This window comes from Silurus meridionalis, chromosome 3 (assembly GCF_014805685.1).
Source record: "Silurus meridionalis isolate SWU-2019-XX chromosome 3, ASM1480568v1, whole genome shotgun sequence".
Classification (NCBI taxonomy): domain Eukaryota; kingdom Metazoa; phylum Chordata; class Actinopteri; order Siluriformes; family Siluridae; genus Silurus; species Silurus meridionalis.
The window spans coordinates 14,376,365-14,398,213 of NC_060886.1; the positions used below are offsets into that span (position 1 = coordinate 14,376,365).

Sequence of the window (21,849 nt, forward strand, 5' to 3'; positions counted from 1 at the left end):
TTGTAATATTTTTATAGCACTAGCACATCATGACAAATTCATTGCATATTTAACCCATGATACTTGGTAATAAAGATTATTCTTAAAGAGGCACACAGTGAGAGTACTCGTACTCTACTGAAACTCTCGTGAGAACTGCGGGACTGTCTCATGACATGTTATCATTAACATCAAGTCAAGTCCAGAAGTCAAGAAACTTTTATTGTCATTTCAAACATATATAGCTGATGCAGTACACAGTGAAACGAGACAACCTTTCTCCAGAACTCTGGTGCTACGTAAAACAACATAGAGCAACATAACAGAACACAGAGCTAAGAACTAAAGTAAGTTGTCTTCACCACATAAAGTGCATCGTGTGCAACCAAGTGCAAACAGTGCAAGACAAAGACAGTGCAAACAAACAACACAAGACAGTGTGGGACAAATACACAAAACACAAAAATAGCCTGACTAGTAAACCTACTTTATAATATGTTATTTATAGATAGATAGATAGATAGATAGATAGATAGATAGATAGATAGATAGATAGATAGATAGATAGATATAACTTTATTGTCATTGCATTGTACAGGTACACAGCAACAAAATGGAGTGCAAAATGTAGCAATTGTGCAAAATATAGATAAAGTACAGAAATGGTTCTAGGGCTATGGCATTGAAGAGGAATGTGCAGAAGTGAAAGGTTACAAGATTATTATTAAGAAGTTAGCTAAATAAACAGTCTAATATATATATATATATATATATATATATATATATACATACATACATACATACATACATACATACACACGTTATATACACAAATGAATGAAATGTTGGGCAGAATGTACAGTAGGGATACAAAGAGACATAGATACAAATAGTGCGGATGGAATGAGGAGTAAAAAAGATATACTATGTAATATGTACATGTATAGTACTGAGGTTATATACAGTGTTTTGTTTTGTTTTACAGTGATCTAGCGGTGTAGTGTAGAGTTCAGTAGTGTGATGGTGGATGGAAAAAAGCTGTCCCTGAACCTGCTGGTTCTGGTGCACAAGTTCATGTATCTCCTTCTTGATAGAAGGAGGTTAAACAGTTTATGACTGGGATGTGAAGATGACAGTACAATGGGCAAAAGAAGGAATTAGAAACAATAGTGTACTTGGAAACATGAACACAATGTTTTGCAAAAACAGCATGTAAACAGTATAGCATGATTAAAATAATATGAGTGGTCCTGAAGTGAAATGAGTATTGGTTGAGTTCAGGTTGTAACAGTTCAGTAACACAGTTTAGTGAGTGTGTAAATCTTGTACAGTTCTGTGTGTTGAGGAGCCTGATGGCTTGAGCGGAAAAACTGTTGCACAGTCTGGATGTGAGGCCCGAATGCTTCGGAGTAAAGAGTGTGTATGAGGGCTGTGTGGGGTCGTCTACCATCTGTTTACGTATTCACTTCAAACTTTATGTTTTACTGAAATATAGTGGAGTAAAAAGTATATCACACTTTAATCGCTTTACTATGGAGTAAAACTTATTTATTCTCTGATAAAGTTCTACCCAAACTACCTAGAAACTTTTTCTGTACACCAGTAGACTATAAGGCTTTTACTGAACTGGAATCAGCACCAACACATATTAACGGACAATAATCATTATTATTCCAACCACAAAAAGCTTTTTTTTTTAACCCTACTTTTGGCCACCACCCAAAATCCAAAAGAATTCACTACAATAGTATGCCACCTATAGTACACAGTGATTCCGGATGTAACGAATGCGTGGCCTCGACGTCACATCCGGTCCAGTTTCCGCTCTTCCCTGTGCTGGAGGGTGGGGTCGCGCTTTCAGGGGCAGCCGCTTTTCTCTGATACAGGACTCGAGCTGTGTGCCTTTCAACAAACGATTAATGCACGGAAAAAGATAACACTACGACAGAGGAGAGGGCCGAGAAAGAGTGTGGTGAGCCTTTGTTTTATTTTGCTTTCAAAATCATAATCCTGATCATCATGTTTCTTTAACACAACTGTCTATTTGAACTACGTGACATTGTATACTGCTTCGAGGTCCACCCTGTTGAACCGAATATCAGCAAACTTAATAAACAAACAAACAAACAAACAAACTAGAAGCTGGTAACCCGTTCACGCCCCTAACAGGATCTACTGTCTATTTTATGTTGAAGAGATGAAGGTATGTTGTTCATCATTGCAGACCTGATCATTATTGGACTTTAGAGGCTGCTCTTGGTTTTAGCTAGTGTTTTTCCTGTCATATGTAAATAGTATGGCAGTGCTAATTATATATTAGCTACTGTGTGGTTAAAGGGTGTACAAACACTTATATAGTCAAGAGCCATATTTACAGGAAACAATGTAACACAATGGCATTATTAAGCTACCAATCCTCTCAGCATCCTCTGACTTAATTTAAACAAGGCATATGGAAGACATAAATGACCATTGAGGTGTATCTACATACATACATAAAGTTTGCATGTGTAGCACAAATATGGTAGCTGCACATGACATGTGCAAGCTGCTTTGCCATCTTTGCATGTTAAGAAAATCAAGTTCAGCGTGGAAATCCTTTTCTCTGTCCACACATTCGCCTCTCTTAACTTTCTTAAGTTTATATAAGTATATTTTATGCCCTTTCCCCCCCCTCTTATCTCATGTAAGATTAAAACCTTGAAAGGTGAACAGGTTGGCCCATATGCACCTTTATCTAAGAAAAGATCTGTTTGGCTTCCAGATCCTGCGAACATTTTACTTCATGTATGAATACATAAATATACGAGTCTACATGCTGTTTCTTTATATGCGCTGTCTTTTTATTTATCGTCGGCAGTTAGTGTAGTAGAAAAAGGTCATTTGCTGTTCCTCAGGAAATGGTGAGCACTTGTTCTTTATAGACAATAACAATCTAGTGTAAGTGTGCTCTTTTTGTTTGTTAGTGTACATTCTGTAGACATTTTTAGCTTGCAGGTTTAAGAAATGCTTTTAAAATGTATTGCACTAATAAATACAAATCATCACAAATCTTTGAATGTTATTTTAATGAATACTGTCTAATCTTCTGTGGTGTGTAATTTCCAACTTGTGAATTTAGTACATAACCGAACTGGGAGCTCTAAAAGCACCCAGATTACCGTTTGAGAGTGTGTTGATGTAGAGGAGTGCACTCATGCACAGTCAAACATAGATGACACACACATTTCACATTAGACAACATTTTCAAACAGACCGATAGATTATGGGATTGCCCCAACAGGAAACTCAGGTTATGTGCCACTCAAATGACTGCTTTTTTTTTATATACTCAAAAATAAGTGTGTAATGGTGTTTAAAAGACTTTTTTGTGTGCCTGAATTATTAAAACATCATTTAGTTTTAAAATGTAAGCATGTCACTTGAGGCACTGCATTAAAATGATCAACTCGGTTGCGCAAAAAACATAAGCCTGCTTGAGTGAAAAGCGATTAAGAAAATTAGTGTCATATTGAAGATCGAAGCAAGTTCATTTGAATTCTACAAATTGTGATCAGTCATTCACAGCAGCAACATATACATCCTTTTGGAAACTACATGTTGCCTGGCTTTATGTAACTTGTGGGTGTACTCCTGAAAACAAGCACACCCATGCAGGAACCAGCCCAGCTGTTTTTATTGGCAAAATGCTATCAGTTGTGTTCATCTTAATTTTTTTAGATTGAAACTTTCTGAAGTGGCAACGACCCAGAAAGTTGAACTGAGCACTACATAGATACTTTTTTTTTTACCAATGCTTTAAACCATAATTTAAGATAGTTACATTAAAACATGTAATAACCCATGTATCACATCTTATTACAGTTAGTCTTTATTCAGAACCCCCATTTGTATGTTCTGTTCAGGAATGTAGCCTGATCTTCCTATTTGTGCTTTTATTTAACTGCTCTGAAAACCATATAGATTGTGTTGGGTGGATTAACATAATAAAATTACATAGTTACATAAGATTTTAATGTCGTACAATAAGATTAAATACACAATGTCTTGCCTTTGTCACCTGGTCAGTTGTCTATCACAAAAACACTAATCATTGGGGTAGGCTAGCTTGTTATTCCTGAGTCTGTTACCCATAATGTGGGGTCACTGGAACCGACCCAAATACATTTTCCACAGCTCTAGCTTGCAAGGTCATTCCATGTGACCAGTGATAATCTAATTGTATGCATTTTCCCATTGTTTCTCCAGATCTGGTTTGCTTCAGTTTAAGCTTAAGGCTGACTGGAAAAATACAACCACTTCTCTTTTAATGCTCAAAAATGACAGCCAATCTCTTTACTATAACGTTCACTCTGACTTCCACTTTTTTTTTTTTTTTTCTACAGGTATTTTGTTACATGTCGCAGCATGCAAACTTTGTTCCTTTTCAGTCTTTTGAACCTCATGTGAGGTTCTGCCTCTAGAAAAGGAAAACTATGAACCTTTTCGTGAGAATTGAGTTTCTCCCACATTCAGTAAATTCATTTCTCTCGATTTTTTTTTTTTCTTGTCAAAATATAGTTGGTTTCCAATGGCGTGTTAGTCTTGTTTACAGTATAAATTAAGTATTGTCCTATAGCTTGTTTACAATTTCATGTTGTCAGTTCATTCCACTTAGTTGCAGTCTAACAGAGTTTGTATGATGGTGCATTTCATTGAAGGTTTAGAGATGGTGAGGTTACAGCATGAAATGTGTGAAAGATGATGACGAAACCTTAAATAACGTCCTCATATTTTCCTCATATTCAAGGCGGCTTTTCTTTTCTTAAAATGTGTATAATTTAGGAAAACGCTTAGTGTCTGCCTGCTACAAGATGATACTTTAAGACATTTCTGTGACGTTTCAGAATATATAGGTTCGCAAACAAACTGACAACAGGAAAAAATTTTATTGTGCTAAAATAATTGAACAGTGTTATAAAAATGTATTGCTGTATTAACTACATACACTATATAGACAGTGCCTGTCAAAAGGTTACATATGCATGTTCCTTTTGTTTCTATGCAATAAACTAGGCAAGTTAACTGTGTGAAGATTTACTTTGACCAAACAAACATGTAAATGTATAGAAGTTTACCTTTATGAATAACAGCTTCAAACACTCTTGGCATCAGTTAGTTTCTCCAAACATTCAGGTGGTTATAGTTATTATAGTTATTTCTAGATATTTTTTTCTCACCATAACATCATTTAGGTCCAGTGACTGGGCAGGACATTCCATGATAACGTTCCAGCCGATTGTTTGCTCTCTGAATAACACTGACAGAGCTTGGATGTAAGCTTCAGGTCATTGTTTTGTTTTATAGTAAAGTTGGTTCTAATGAGCTGCAGTCCAGGCAGAAGTACATGGCATTGATGTATGGAATGGTAACCATGTTGACTCAGTATTGCTTTTACCCCGAATGAGTCTCCAACCATTGAACCTCCATGTTTGACTGTGGGTATAAGGCAGTTTGGTAACATCAATTCTCCTGTTCTCCCTCTTACATAAGTTCTTCTGTTGAAGCCAGTCACATTTGAACTCATCTGTACACAGTGCGTTCTTCCAGTCATTCACTGTCCAATTCTTGTTTGTTTTTGTCTTTTAGCTGGATTGTTGCATATGAGCAAAGGTCACATGCGAGTGTCTCAAAAACGGTAATAGACTCGGTAGATCCAATCTTTTGACAGGCAGTGTATTTTATATCCTTATTTATCATCATATTGATGATATTCCTACTACAAAGACTTAAATGTCTGAGTATTAAAGGGAAACAATATTGGTTTAACTTTGAATAATTGGTGCTTTATATTTGCAAAAGTTTGACTGAGACTGTGCACAGGGGCAAACCATTCAATTGTAAATATTGTACCCAGGTTCACCTTCATTTCTGCTAACATTTAATCTCTCTCGTTTTGTAACACGAAAGTCATGTTTGAGATCAAAATCTATCTGTATTTAATAAAGCTAGATTAAAGGGTAATATGCCAATAAAACAGATTTTATTAGCATATCGTTTGTGAAGAGGAGGGTTTATTAAATTTAAAAGTAAAAAACAAACATAAAATGATACATGAAATATATTATGAAGGTTTTCATAGTGACTGTGTGTGTTTGAGAAATAAATGTAAAAGAAAGAAGTTGAAAGAAAAGCAGAATGTGCTAAGTATACACACTTGATTAGGCAGAATGTCAAGTTGAGGATGTTGAAGAACAGATAAGAGGTGATATGTTAGTTATCTGGCTTGTGATTGGCTGGTCAAATGTTTTGCAGGCGTATGTAGGGGTGTAGTGTGTGTTGACTGTAGTCAGATCAGAGGAAGTGAGGGATCTTTTGTTAACAGAATATATTATATGACTGTCAGTTTAGGATGTTTACAGGAGGCCTTTCTGGAAAATTGTAAATGGAATGTTCCTAAGTTTGACCAGTGAAGGACTCAGCAATAAACCAATTAGATTGGCTTAAACAGTTAAAAAAAAAAACCACAATGTGAATTTAAGTTAACTTAAAAAAACATTCCTAACACCATGTTACCATTAACCATGAACAATATTTTTACACTAATGGTCCACCACTAATGGTTTGGGTTTTTTGCTGAAAGAGATTTTAAAAAAGATTAAAAAGTGGTTAAGTGTGGCATTTCTGTGTTTCTTTTACATTAGTGATTCTTGCAGTATCTCATGAAATTATTATTAATAAAAAAAGTATTATGAAGTATATATTGTACAGCATTAATCACTCATAAAATTTGGTTTTAATTTTCACTAGTCATAAAAACAAACAAAATCACAACTCATAATAAGAAACAAATTATGATAAAAAAAACTGAAGGGAAAAAGCTGTTATAATTTAGGCCATACCATTCTTTTCAGTGATGCTCAAAAAGCCATTTGTGTCCAGGCCGAGATGGTTAGCATTCAGTGATGGCAGTTTCCAGTGCTATGAGAGAAGCATTACTGAGCAGCTATTTTGTGGCTAATACTAAAAACTGATTAGTAAATACATTTTAGTTTGTTTTACAGTAATATTACATAATCTGTCCAACACCATATATTCCTATTGGTTTATTTCCTCCTTATTTCTAGTATTTGCTCTGATGTGGAGCATTGTGCTGTGTAATAGAGTTATGCGATGTAAAAAATGAGAATCCCAGGGTTTAGCTTTAAAACTGAAACATGACTTGGAGCAAGCTATTATGGAAATCAGGATTATGCTGACTTGTTGGCTTCTCTCTGTGTGCACTGTCGGTAGCAGTGTGGCAACCATAATTATCAGTGCTGTTCACTAAATTCCCGACTTGTTTGAAGCTTTTTAGAACAAGGAACACTCCAAAATAAATAATCAGCTTTCTATGCTGGAAATCAGCTGAATTTAAACATTGAAATGTTCTGTAATGTAACAAATTCATCTAATTGCAGGTTTTTTTTATATATATATTAGCATTACTACTTATGATATACTTACAAAACTATATTATACTCATGACTATACTAACATGAATACACTATACTAGTGTCTATGCTAACATGACTATTTGTGAGACATAAATAATGTTGGTATGAGTGCAACAGTAAAGATCGGACTATGATCTTGGTAATGTGTATTCTTTGCTAATAGCAAGAGGGGATGTGACCTCATGCAAAGGGAATTTTGCCTCTAGTGCAAATTAGAAAGAGGATGTTAATGCTGAGGGGCCTTGGCCCAGTCGTGCTCCTGTTTTCTCCATAATTTTGATCAGGATGTTTAATGCAAGCCAGCTAAATAAAGAGAAATCCATCTGGTTCCCTCAGATATTTCCGTTTGAACAGCCTGTCCCCTCTCTTCCAGAATTATTGGCATCCTTCATGAAAACATGCTTAGGAGTTTTTTGAGCTCAAACATGCAAATATTATATAGCTTTATTCAAAAGGGTTTTGTAGAAATCTTGGTTGACGTCTCCATATAAAGCATTTTAAGGTTCTTCATATTTGGTTTTACATGGTTTTGTGTTTTTTTTTTAACCATTTAGGTACTGAATTGGTTCATCCTCTTGTCAAAAGATGCCCATTGGCACTCTTGAACCTCCTGGGAGAGGCAGGTTTTGGGCTGAAATATGCAAGCATTTAACGAATTGTGCGATTTGTGAATGTTTCAAGAATGTTAGAAGCTCTTAATTTTTTAGCCGAACTATTTTTCCCGGATTTATACAGATTTAATAGATTTAATGTAACGATTCAATTAGCCTTGGAATGATTAGTTCATCATTCAAAAGATTTCTTTAGCATTCATTCCTCTTCAGTAAACCCTTTTTTTCCTGGTCAGGGTCAGTGTGGGTCATAGTCTATCTCAGGAACAAACTCTTGTTGGGATGTCAGTTACACATGTTCCTTGTTTTAGCATTAACCAGTTTTATGGAAGTCATGAAACTGTTTTGTGTCATTAACATTTGGGTGTGAATAATACAATAGAGAAATTATGTTGCACTACTCCAAACAGCAATAATTAAAAAAAGAAAAGTCGTTAGTGAAATTTGCTTTCATTCAATAAGGATAGTAATAGTGACAGTTAATATTCACTTCTTTATACTTTTTACACTGTTACGCATTTCGTTTAATTACGGTTTATAGTATATAGAAGTGTTCTATCTTTAATAGACAGTCACCTGATTAGCTGTGTGTCCTTGCTTTTATATCTGCTCAAGCACCTGACGTGCAAAGTGATTGTACCCAGTGTCATTGCTATCTCTGTGTAGAGAAGAGGGTGTGAGGTTAAACAGGTTATGTTTGCCACACGCTGACGTCAGAAGAAGGAAGACCGTATAAAGCTTATTTTAAAAATAGCACCCACTAAAATGGTTAAAAAAACACAGTAAAACCCCAAATTCAGACTCCGGCTTAATAAGTGGACAATAAGCATAGATGATTTTGTTGATGCCAAACACGCTTAACACTCATAGAGGCTCAGTGGGATGTTTCTGTGAGAGAGGGAGAGTTGGGAAGAAAGATGAATGTCATGGGCTGCTTGCTGCGTAGCCTTTGGCGATCTGGGAATCCTAATGAATTCCTTTATTTGGGGGAAGGGTGGCAGCATTTTTATTTCAGCAGCATGTAGTGATTCGGGGAACAGAATAAAGTACCATATGTAGGTCGCAAATTCAACCCTATTGCCCTCTGTTCATTCCTTACTAGAGTTTTCCCCTGATGGAGGCAGTCCTGGAGTCATGGCCTACTTGGTGCCATTGTCTGCAATTAAAGAGCAATATACTTCTAACTATACTCAGTGTGATGTCTGGTAGGGTTCTGTCGAAGGTGTAGAGGTAATGCATCTAATTAGAGTGTCCTGCTAGTGGTTGGACCAGTTGGAGCAGGATCATGGCTCAACCCAGGATTGTTCTTGTACCTGTAAAGTTAGTGCTGACTGTGCGTGTGAGGAAGAGCGAGCATGCATCAAAAAGTGCCATAGCCAGCAAATTTCTGGTGTGGTGTTCCTGCATGAGGTTTGAGCAGTTTCCTGGTGAGGTCCTTATTGACTTCAACAATGCCAAGCACAATAGCTGGAAGCAATGCATCAGGGTCTCATTTCCTGGGTAAAGAGCAGCAGTGTGAATAGGTACTGGACACCACATCCTTGAAACCAACAACTCTGTTTATTTCTCAAACATGTTATATCCCCAAGGTTTAAATAAAATGATGTTGGGTTGAACAAGAGTTATGAATGTTTCCATATAGGACCACTCTTAAATAAACAAACACGTGCACACACACACACACACACACACACACACACACACACATATATATATATACATATATATATATATATATATATATATATATATATATATATATATATATATATATATATATTATTATTATTATTATTATTATTATTATTATTATTATTATTATTATTATAGAGAGAGACCGAGAGAGAGATGAGATGCTCCCTACTTTACGAACATTTACTTTCGTGGACACGAACAAACCAAAATATATAAAACGAAGGAGAGTTGCAGCTAGCTAGTCATCGACCGCTACGAGTCTACACAATGCACACTGGACTAGGGCGAATACATTTTTTAAAGTTTATTTTTTTTAATGATTATTAATTTGTAAAAAAAAATTATTACTTAATACAAAATACAAAATATTGTATACAGCATTTTGATTTGTTTCAGTATATTTTATTGTTTACTTGATAGTATTTATAGCTCTTATATTAGGATTAGGATATTAAAACAAACATTTATTAACTATCAACTGCTTGAATTAAAAGATTCTGGGTTAAAATGTTTAAAGAATAAGAGTCATAGGAGGGCAGCTGTGCAAAATGGCAGAAGTAACATAAGTGTTTTCCTGAAGGTTTTTCCTGATGTTTTCAAAACTGTAACACTGGACCTCATTAATAAATATTTAGTAAAGGCATGTGTCAATAATAGTGTATTCCAAAACAAACAACAACTTTCTGTTAAATTTAGAGAAGTTTTGAAAATGTTGTTTTATTTCATACTCTCATGTTTTTTTTTTTATCAACCCTACAGTGCAAAGCATGTTCCTGATAGCTCATTTGCATGTAGTGACGTCCACAGCACTTCATAAAAGTTCAAGTGCACAGACAGCTGGAAGCACAGAATGAATAAGTAAAGTCTGGCAGACAAAAATAGAAGTCATGTTGACTCACTTCTGTGTTTTAAAAGAGTATATAATAATTTATAATGTTAATAATATCAATCTCTCAGCTGAGGCAGTTGTTTATGGTTTATGGCAATGTACAGACACACCATTCTGTCATCCTTCCTCAGTTAGAACAGAAGAAATGGCAATATTTCCGTTGTAATAACTGAAAGGTGAATTTAGATTTTCCTCAATTTAAGGTTTACTGTCTTTTTTTCATAATCGCTACATTAATATGAATGAATTATGATTTGTATGCTTTAATGACATACCCATAATATAAAATCAGGTTTACACAGATTTTCTTCATGTTATTCGTAGTGAGATTACATGAGGATGTTGTTTTGGATAAATGCTACTAAGCGCTTTTATAAGGTGTGCTGGATTAAATGCAAAAATAATTAAAATAAGCAATTTATCTCTGCAGTGCATTCTATATTCAAACATAAAATCCAGGCAAACTGTATGAGATGAAGTTAATTAAATCAGTGTTTACATTAGTAACTGTTCATACGGGCAAATTGCATACACACGCTCAGGAGCACAGGAAGACTGCAAATGTTTTGTTGTCCAACGCTACAGGATTTTAATGAGTAAATAAATTTCTTGTGTAAATGGTCATGTGCATGAGATGAGTTTGATAAATGAGGCCCACTTTATTAAAAACCCACAGAGGAAACCCATTTACCCATTTAACCAGCAAGAAGCTCTAAATTGTTAAATCTGCTTTCAGGTTGAATACTTATACCATGATGAAATTTTATTCTGTCTCTCCTCTTCTTCTCCTCTCATGCAAGAGCAGATTTTAAACAGGATGTATATATATATATATATATATATATATATATATATATATATATATATATATATATATATATATATATATATATATATATATATATATATATATATATATATATATATAATATAATATAATAAAACTCACGGCTTGAAAAATTAGTGAGTTCTCATTTGTAACCTGACTAATAGCAATATATATATATATATATATACATTTTATATAAAATTATATATAAAATTATATCCAAAATTATATATATATATATATATATATATATATATATATATATATATATATATAATATAATATAATAAAACTCACGGCTTGAAAAATTAGTGAGTTCTCATTTGTAACCTGACTAATAGCAAGTTGCGGATTATCTTAAAATGGGCAGGAATCCACAGTGGGACCGAATGTTAAGGAACGTTAGGATTCACATGTAAAACTTTGTTTTCACTAACAAATTCCATCAAATTTTTTAAAACGCATTATTGTATTAAAATGATTTGTGTCCAAAATTCTTGGATTTTTAGAACTCGCGTTTCGGAACTCGGGGATTAAGTCTCAGAACGTAAACCCCGGTGAGTTCTGTGAGACCACTGTGTGTGTGTGTGTGTGTGTGTGTGTGTGTGTGTGTGTGTGTGTGTGTGTGTGTGTGTGTGTGTGTGTGTGTGTGTGTGTGTGTATAACAATCATGTGAACGTATTAAAGCCGCAGTAAATTACGTTTGAAAACAGAAGTTTACTATTATAGCAGACAAATGCTATATAAAGAGAATGTAACGGAGAAACGTTGCAAGATAAAAAAAATTATTTAAAAAAATGCATTAGTGTACACATGCATTTGCACAAAACACAAGTGACTAAAATGTAATCGTTTACTGCTGCTATTTGCCTCTTTTAAATTTAGTGTTTGTTTGCAGCGTTTTAACTGAATCCTTCACTATGTCGCGAGCGAGCTGATTGTGTAACCTGATACTCACGAATCACCACAGAAAAGAACCAGAATACAGTTTACACAATAGCACTTCATTAAAATATTCCACTTTCACATGATGAGGATTCTACAGTTTTTGTTTAATGTGCTGAAGTTTCACCTTCATCTGTGACACCAGCGTGTTTTCTTTTCATGTGCTCGTGCATCACTGTGGTACTTCCATCCCACACAAGCTCCACTTTGCATAACTTGCAAGTGCTTTGTTGCGTTTAATATAAAATGCTCCCACCCCTTGAATGACTTGGGACGCACACTTTTTCCTGGTGCTGGTTGACCCTGTATTTCTGTAGTTATCTTGCCATCGCGCTAAACCCGTAATTTGAGCAGGCCAGCTAATCCATATTGGCATTTGTTGACAACCAAATTCATTATCAATTACTATCGATTTTGTCGATTAGTTGTTGCAGCCCTAATCTATATACACAGTGCAACGGGAAAGTATTCACTGCGCTTTACTTTCTCCACATTTTGTTATGCCTTATTCCAAAATAGATGAAATGAATTATTTTCCTCAAAATTCTACAATCAATACCTCATAATGACCACGTGAAAGAAGTTTGTTTGAAATCTTCGCAAAATTATTACAAATAAAAAAAAATAAAAATAAATCATCTACATAAGTATACACAGCCTTTGCCATGACACTCAGAATTAAGCTCAGGTGCATCCTGTTTTCACTGATCATCCTTGATTGACTTGATTGGAGTCCACCTTTGATAAATTCAGTTGATTGGACGTGATTTGGAAAGGCAATGAGAGAATGTGAGAAACTGCCAAAAAAATAGGTGTGCCAAGCTTGTAGCATTATCCTCGAAAAGACTTTGTAATTCGTGCCAAAGGTGCTTCAAAAAGTATTGAGCAAAGGCTGTGAATACTTATGTACATGTCATTTTTTGCTTTTCTTTTTACATAGTCATTATGGAGTATTGTTTGTAGAATTTTGAGGAAAATAATAAATTTAGTCTATTTTGGAATAAGGCTGTAACGTAACAGAAAATGTGGAAAAAAAATGTTGCTCTGTGAAAACTATCCAGATGCTGTGTGTGTGTGTGTGTGTGTGTGTGTGTGTGTGTGTGTGTGTGTGTGTGTGTGTGTGTGTGTGTGTGTGTGTGTGTTACGATACGTACGATAAAATTATGTATAAAAAAGGAAACGCTGGTGTCACTGATGAAGGCGAAACATAAGCACGGTGAGCAGAAACTGCATTTCTTCATGTGAAAATGGAATAGTTTAATGAAGTGCTATTGTGTTTGTTTGCTAACTTCGGGACAGTCGCACTGTTCTGACGTAACTCGCAAACATCAGGTCAGGTTTAATCTATGTATCGATCATTTAATTATTACACAAAATTAAATTACATATATATTCTACATGCTTAGATATTCACAAATAAACTAAATGTGTTTGTTATGACAATTTTTGTGTAAAAAAAAAAAAAATCAAGTCAAGTTTATTTCTATAGCACTTTTCACAACAGACATTGTCTCAAAGCAGCTTTACAGAAATCAACAGTCAAGGTGAACAGTGTGCATTAACTCCTGATGAGCAGCCATGGTGACTGTGGCAAGGAAAAACTCCCCTAGATGTTATGAGGAAGAAACCTTGAGAGGAACCAGACTCAAAAGGGGAACCCATCCTCAATTGGGTGACATCAAGGCTGTGATTATAGTCTTTAAACAATGTTGTATTATAATTTTTTTAAGCATGGTGAACTTTTTTGTGAACTTACCATTTGCAAAATAAAATAGAAATGTGGATTTACACAGATTGCTTTGCCTTGCATACTCAAATGCTGTTATTAGTTTTTGTTTGTTTGGTTATTTTGCAGAAAGAAACAACCTGGCATGAGTGCATTTGTTGAAAGGAGGAATTCACCATGCACTCCTCAACAAGCAGCTACTATAAGCTTTATAATGTCTAAATTAAAAATAGTCAAACGCAATATGTGGCTTTTGCATTTTTTAAGTAAACTTTTATACATAAACCCTGAATAATCTGATTAATCAAAATAAATTAATACATACATAAATAATTGTCAGATTAATCGATTGCAAAAAAATCATTAGTTGCTGCCCTAATAAAAAAAAAATGTTCTCACACACATTAGGGCTGTTGAAGAATAACACGTTAATGCAAATTACTTTTAACGGCACGTTCTGAGATTTGATCCTTGGCCCGCCTCATAGTTTGGGAAGTCAAGTTACGAAGCGATGCAGCAGCAACGTTGTGTGGATAGCAAGAAGAAATGGATAAAGCAAGGGGTGCTTCTCTTGACAAGACTGGTTCTGTATTGCACTTCCCACTGTTATTTGCACAGTTTATTTAGCCTGATAAACTGATATTTTGTATCACCCTGTTTTGATCTCACTTAGCAGAAGTTAATGTTTTTGTGAGCCTTTATATTTTACCTTGTATGGTTAGGGAGCAGAGGTGATGGGTAAGTATGGTCGTAAGGAGAGGAATGTGGAAGCGCAGATGGTGGTATATTTTGCAAAAAGGATGGAAATGGCAGTGGTAAATACTTATTTTAAGAAGAAGGAGGATAATAGGGTGACGTATAAGAGTGGAGGAAGGTGCACACAGTTGGAGTAGTGTTCTATGTACAGATGCAACCTGAAGGAGATTGGAGACTGTAAGGTGTTGGCAGTGGGCAGTGTAGCTAAACAGCATCGGATGGTGGATTGTAGTATGGTTTTGGAGGTGAAGAAGAAGAGAAGAGTGAAGACTTAAAGAGGAATAAGATGGTGGAAACTGAAGGAGGAAGACTGTAGTGTGAGGTTCAGGGAAGAGGTCAGACAGAGGCTCGGTGGTGGTGAAGAGGCGCTGGATGATAAAGCAACTACTGCAGAAGTGAAAAGGGAGACAGCTAAAAAGGTACTTGGTGTGACATCTGGAAGTAGAAAGGAAGACAAAGAGACGTGGTGGTTAAATGAGGAAGTACAGGAAAGCATAAGGAAAAGAAATTGGTAAAACAGAATTGGGATTGGCAGAGAGATAAGAAAAGTGGGCAGGAGTACAAGGAAATGCAGAAGCAGGTAAAGAGGGATGTGGCTAAAGCCAAGGAAAAGACATATGGGGAGCTGTATGAGAAGTTGGACATTAAAGAAAGAGAAAAGGATTTGTACCGATTGGCCAGGTAGAGGGACCGAGCTGAAAAAGATGTGCTGAGAAGGTGGAGGGAGTATTTTGAGCAGCTGATGAGAGAGAGAGAGAGAGAGAGAGAGAGAGAGAGAGAGAGAAGGTTGGATGATGTGGAGATTGTGAAGCAGGATGTAGATAGGATTAGTAAGGAGGAAGTGAGAGCAGCTATTAGGAGGATGAACATTGAAAACTCGGTTGGACCAGATGACATACCGGTAGAAGCGTGAAGTTGTTTAGGAGAGATGGCAGTGGAGTTTTTAACCAGATTGTTCAACAAAATGTTGGAAGGTGAGTGGATGCCTGAGAAATGGAGGAGGGGTGTGCTGGTACCGGTTTTAAGGAAAAAGGGAAATGTACAGACCTGCAGTAACCTCAGGGGAATAAAGCTGATCAGTCACACCATAAAGTTATGGGAAAGAGTAGTGGAAGCCAGGCTGAGAGAAGAGGTGACCATCTGTGAGCAACAGTATGGTTTTATGCCGAGGAAGAGCACCACAGACGCATTATTTGCTTTGAGAATGTTAATGGAGAAGTATAGAGAAGGTTGGAAGGAGTTGCATTGTGTAGTTGTGGATATAGAGGAAGCATACAAGAGGGTGCCAAGAGAGGATTGTATGAGGAAGTCAGGTGTGTCAGAGACGTATGCGAGGGTGGTGCAGGACATGTATGAGGACAGTGTGACAGCAGTGAAGTGTGCAGTAGGAACGACAGACTGGTTCAAGTTGGAGGTAGAATTGCATCAAGGATCGGCTCTGAGCCCTTTTCTATTTGCAGTGGTGATGCACAGGTTGATGGACGAAGTCAGACAGGAGTCTCCGTGGACTATGATGTTTGCGGATGATATTGTTATTTGTAATGAGAATAGGAAGCAGGTTGAGAAGAGCCTGGAGAGGTAAAATTACACGCCGGAGAGAAGGGGAATGTAAGACATAGTACATGTGTGTGAATGAGAGGGAGGGCAGTGGAGTGGTGCAGTTGCAGGGAGAAGAGGTGATGAAGGTGGATGAGTTTAGGTACCTGGGGTCAACAGTCCAAAACAATGGAGAGTGTGTTAGAGAAGTGAAGAAAAGAGTGATAGAAGGGTATCTGCAAGAGTGAATGGGAAAGTTTATAGGACTGTGGTGAGACCTGCGTTGTTGTATGGTTTAGAGACAGTGTAATTGACTGAAAGACAGGAGATGGAGCTGGAGGTAGCAGAGTTGAAGATGCTGAGATTTTCATTGGGAGTGACGACGAATGACAGGATTAAAAACAGGTTTATTAGAGGGACAGCACATGTAGGACCTTTTGGGGACAAAAAAAAATAGAGGCCAGATTGAGATGGTTTGGACATGTGCAGAAAAGGGACATGGGGTACATCGGTAAGAGAATGCTGAGGATGGAGCCACCAGAAGGGATGAAAAGAGTAAGGCCAAGGAGGAGGTGGCGAGGGAAGACATGCAGGTAGTTGGTTTGAAAGAGGCAGATGTAGAGGACAGAGTAGTATGGAGACTGATGATCCATTGTGGCAACCCCTAATGGGGGCTAAAACTTTTTTTTTTTATAATTAAAATTATACAAAAAATTAAAAATTAAAAATATTTCTATAAATTACATTTAGAACAGAAGAAAATAGTGTGATTAATATCAAGTGTGTGTGTGTGTGTGTGTGTGTGTGTGTGTGTGTGTGTGTGTGTGTGTGTGTGTGTGTGTGTGTCTCTCTACAGGTAGAAGGTAATTCTGAGGTAGATCAAGTGTGTGTGCAGTAGTAGAGACCTTCAGATATGGCAGCCAACAAGGGGAAAAGTCAAAGCTCCTTGATATTACACAAGGTCATCATGGTGGGCAGCGGTGGTGTAGGCAAGTCAGCCCTTACACTCCAGTTCATGTATGATGAGGTAAGCAGTCATGTTAAAACACTAACTCATGAATGTTTGGAAATTATATGGGATTTAGGTGGGATCCTAATGACCTAAAGTTGGTGGACACCTGACTGTTACATCCAGCTGTGTGTTTTGTAAATGTTTTTTCAAAATTATTTCCCCTTTACTGTTTCAATAACCTCCATTTATGTGGGACGTTTTTAAGTAAAGTTTGGAGCGTCGCTGTGGGAAATTTTGCCAATGTAGCCATAAGAGTATTAGGGAGATCAGGTAATGATTTTGGCTGAAGAGGTCTGGGGCGCAGTCAAAGTTTCAGTTTATCCTCAAGGTTTGTCAGGAATCTGTGAGGGCCATTTCAAAATGCAAAACTGTCTTTATGGAGCTAAGTTTGTGCATGAGGCATTGCAGTTTTGCACCATATTTGGGCCAACTGCTGTCAGTGAAGGGAAAATGTAATGCTATAGTATGTAAATGTAATTTAGCCAATTGTGTGTGTGTAGTTTTGTGGCAGCACTGTGAGGAAGAAACAGTTATGGGTGTGATAATCAGTTGTCACTTGCTTTGGCTATGTGTGCACTTACATATACATATACATTCTTGACATTAGGATATCTATATTTTTGCTCATCAGTTTGTTGAAGACTATGAACCTACAAAAGCAGACAGTTACAGAAAAAAGGTTGTACTGGATGGGGAGGAGGTGCAGATCGATATTTTGGACACAGCTGGACAGGAAGACTATGCAGCCATCCGAGACAACTATTTCCGCAGCGGAGAGGGTTTTCTGCTTGTTTTCTCCATTACTGAGCAGGAGTCTTTCACAGCCACAGCGGAGTTCAGGTCAGTATTAACAGCACACTTTTGTGATTTGGGAATAATGTCGTCTATATTTCACTTGAAACAGTTTAGACACATACTTTTCTTTCATGGTCCAAGGCTGTTTGCACAACGAGTTTGCTATACTTGGTCAAACACGAGTTCCATTTAGGGAACCGATCTTTGCACTGGCGTGTCCACACTCCTTGTATTTTAGAGTGGCACTTAGTCATTTCACATTTTCCAGCAAATGTGACATGTGAAATTGCACAGTCCCTGCACCAAACAAGCTCAAAATACGTCCTGGTTATAGACTTGCCAAAATGCCCTAGATTTCTTATGGGATGTATGTACAGGGAACAGATCCTGCGTGTTAAATCCGAGGAGGATAAGATTCCTCTGCTGCTGGTGGGGAACAAATCTGATCTGGAAGAGCGCAGGCAGGTGTCTGTTGATGATGCCAGAGCCAAAGCAGAGGAGTGGAATGTACAATATGTGGAGACATCTGCTAAAACACGTGCCAACGTAGATAAGGTTAGTCTGAGTAGTTATATTTTACTTATATATGTTTTTTTCGTACCCGACAGTCTAATAAGTATATGTTAATAAAAACGTTTACTTCCAAAGGTATTTTTCGATCTCATGAGAGAAGTGCGAGCCAAGAAGATGTCAGAACATAAGGACAAAAATGGAAAAGGGAAGAACAAGAAGAACAAGAAGAGCTTAAAGGAACGGTGCTGTTTACTTTGAATTCCACATGGACTTTTCATTTAACAAATCTACTTTCTACTCTGAGGAACATTAGGATTTTTTTTTTTCTTTATTGCAATCAATCCATATTTAGTGGTGGGTCATCAATGTCGAGGCTTTACCTAATTTACTTTCTCAATGCAAACAATCATTTTTTCAGTGATCGATGACCAGTGGCTACTTTGTGAGAAAAAGACTGTAGCACTTTAGGACTAACATGGAGGTGACTGACCTGTGCCCAACACTAAGTTTTCTATCTTCTATCTTGTTTAATTTATCTTAATTTCACAGCTTGCTTTCAGCCATTTGCTAGATAATTCATATATTTTTTTATTTTGCAGCCTTATTTGTTGCTATGCATTAATGTTTTGTTTATTCAGAAATATATATTTTATCCCTTCTGCCTCTGCGTAGTAGGGGTATTATGTATCAGGGTTTTCTGTCCATCTATCTGTGATTCTCGTTAGAAGTATGTTGTAACGGTATTTCAAGTATACAATTTGGTAACCGGAAGAACTCGACTTCGGTGGAGGCATCTTTAGCAACATGTTTCTTCAGATTAAAGGAAATTGTCAATGCTTGTCTAAAAACCACATATTACTGCATTTTCTGCACAGACTGAAAATGTACATTTAATAACAGTATGTAAAGGGATCTTAAATATGCATTAGACATTTCTTGTACACAAACAAGGCTTCCAATTTGGAATGGGAAAATGTTTAATATCACAAGATCGTGCCAACACTCTGTGTATTCTTGATGCCTGATTCCCATTTAATTCAAACTGCATTCACCCAGTTTGTGGCAGCAAATACAGGACCATTAAATGCAGTCACATTCAACAACACTATTTTCTGAGTAAACAGCAGTTATTGTTCATTAGGGCTTGGAATGATGCTGAAATGATGCTCAACTTTTCTGCCACTAAATAAGCCCAGGTTTGGAATAGGAGAATTTACACTGCCCCTACTGGTAGACTTAAATACTTCACAGTCAAAACAGACTCATCATCTGGATAGATACTGCTTTAAAGTTATTGCCTTGATGTTTGTTTTATTGATATTTTTTTTGTAGAAATATGCTTCCTTTTCCACCATTACACCCCACCTGTCCAGTATAAATGTGCCATAAGAACTCGTGCCAACCTAACATTATGAATATAACAATGACTTCTGACTGAACTTTCGGTGGACTAATTTATGTGGCTTATTTTATTTACTTTTCTAACACACACACACAGGTCCACCAATGATATTCTTGAAATTGTTGTTTTATATCATATTAAAGGTTCTGCCCTTTCAGAAATGTCCTGCAATTTGTATGATTGTTTTCCACTGGATTATAATCAATATAATACAAAGTATGTTGCCAAATAAACACATTGTATTTCTCAATGTAGTCTTCACTTTAGTCAGAGTTTAATGTTATTGCTGGTTTGTAGAATTTCTTCTTCTTTTTATTATTTGATGAATGCAGAAGGAGGATTTAGTGCAGCATCATTCATTGATTTCTCTTCATCTCAAGTCAAGTCTAACTCTAGTCTAAGTCTCACATCTATTTCTAGTTGTAAAAATCCCCCCACTACAGTAAGCATGACTTCATGCTCACAGTCATGGATGCATACAGTAGGGCCTAAAATTAGTTCACATGCAGGAGAGCTTCAAAATACAAGCTTTTGACTTAATTATTCAGGAAAATGAAAAGGATTTGATCCAAATAGTAGTGTACATTTCTTTTTTTTTTTTTAAAGAATCTTAAATAATTTGCATGCATCTTGATTACCATTGGCATGAGACATGCGAAATATATTGCTCAGTTGTATGATGGTTTAAAACTGCAGAAAAATAACTTTCTGTGAATTTGTGTGTTGTGGTTGGATTATGTTACAAAATTGATTTTTGTAACATAAAAGGCCCAGGAAACTTATTTGTGGTTTGTGGATTCTGGTTATTTATTCACACTACATGACTCTATTGATTGTTTAGAAAAGCCTTTAAACGTTTTTCATTAAGTAAGGGCTTTGAACAACAGGTCAAAATTCTTAATAAATACATGCAGTTATCAAAATAATAATGTCTGACTTGTAGCACCAGCGTATTGAAGGCCTGTAACACATATCTGTGGCCACCGGGGGGCAGTCATGTCACACAAATGTACTGGACATTTTGAATTATATTGCTGGTGAGTCTTCGGTCTCCTTGAAGTAAATTTATTTTCTCATGCTGCAGCAAATGGTCATATTCACTCGAGCTGGTACAGGCATCATAAACCTGCTAAGGAAGCAATGATGTGTGACAAAAACCTTTTCTGGAATATTCCCCATGAGTATTGCATGCATTTACACAAGTAATTCAAGTCAGTCAGAAGCCAGGGATATTTTTATCACAGTAATTGTTGAAAAGTTCACACAGTACATTTGTGTGTAATGCAGACTTCAAGATCAGATTCTAGACACACAACTACAAATGGTTCTAGTCTAACGGATTTACTTTAGTATCAAGAGATACTGCAGTATGACTTCACATAAGTACTATTAATGTGACTTGTCAGTGGTTTATTAGCTGGCATGATGCTTTAAAGCAAGATATCCATGACAATGTTATAACCACTTAAGTTTAGAATTGGCATGGGTTATATTTGTCTGCTAATGCCAACCAAAATGAGACTTTAAAATGTATATGTAGATTTATATGATTTAAAGGCTATAAAATGTAGTTACACAGCCTTATGAACGCTACCCAACTAAATCATTTAACCTCAGGTTCAGTTTTAAAGATCAGCTGCATGAGGAAACCCATTCCCACAACTTGCCAGACTTCCAAAAAGTTTG

General features: G+C 36.3%; 1 protein-coding gene across 1 annotated transcript; it reads left to right on the top strand.

Annotated features, from left to right (window-relative positions):
- Positions 1–1,791: 1,791 nt before the first annotated feature.
- ralba (v-ral simian leukemia viral oncogene homolog Ba (ras related)) lies at positions 1,792–20,413 on the top strand. The gene is made up of 5 exons (XM_046844881.1): positions 1,792–1,951; positions 17,298–17,468; positions 18,085–18,293; positions 18,626–18,803; positions 18,897–20,413. Exons 2-5 carry the CDS (start codon positions 17,355–17,357, stop codon positions 19,017–19,019), a joined length of 624 nt encoding a protein of 207 aa, XP_046700837.1. The 5' UTR covers positions 1,792–1,951; positions 17,298–17,354; the 3' UTR covers positions 19,020–20,413.
- Positions 20,414–21,849: the final 1,436 nt, after the last annotated feature.

Bases quoted from the DNA above. Each gene is read 5' to 3' on its own strand.
- ralba (XM_046844881.1), top strand. From the start codon at position 17,355: ATGGCAGCCAACAAGGGGAAAAGTCAAAGCTCCTTGATATTACACAAG. The intron at 17,469-18,084 runs GTAAGCAGTCAT...TTTGCTCATCAG, and splicing joins TCCAGTTCATGTATGATGAG to TTTGTTGAAGACTATGAACC. The intron at 18,294-18,625 runs GTCAGTATTAAC...ATGTATGTACAG, and splicing joins ACAGCCACAGCGGAGTTCAG to GGAACAGATCCTGCGTGTTA.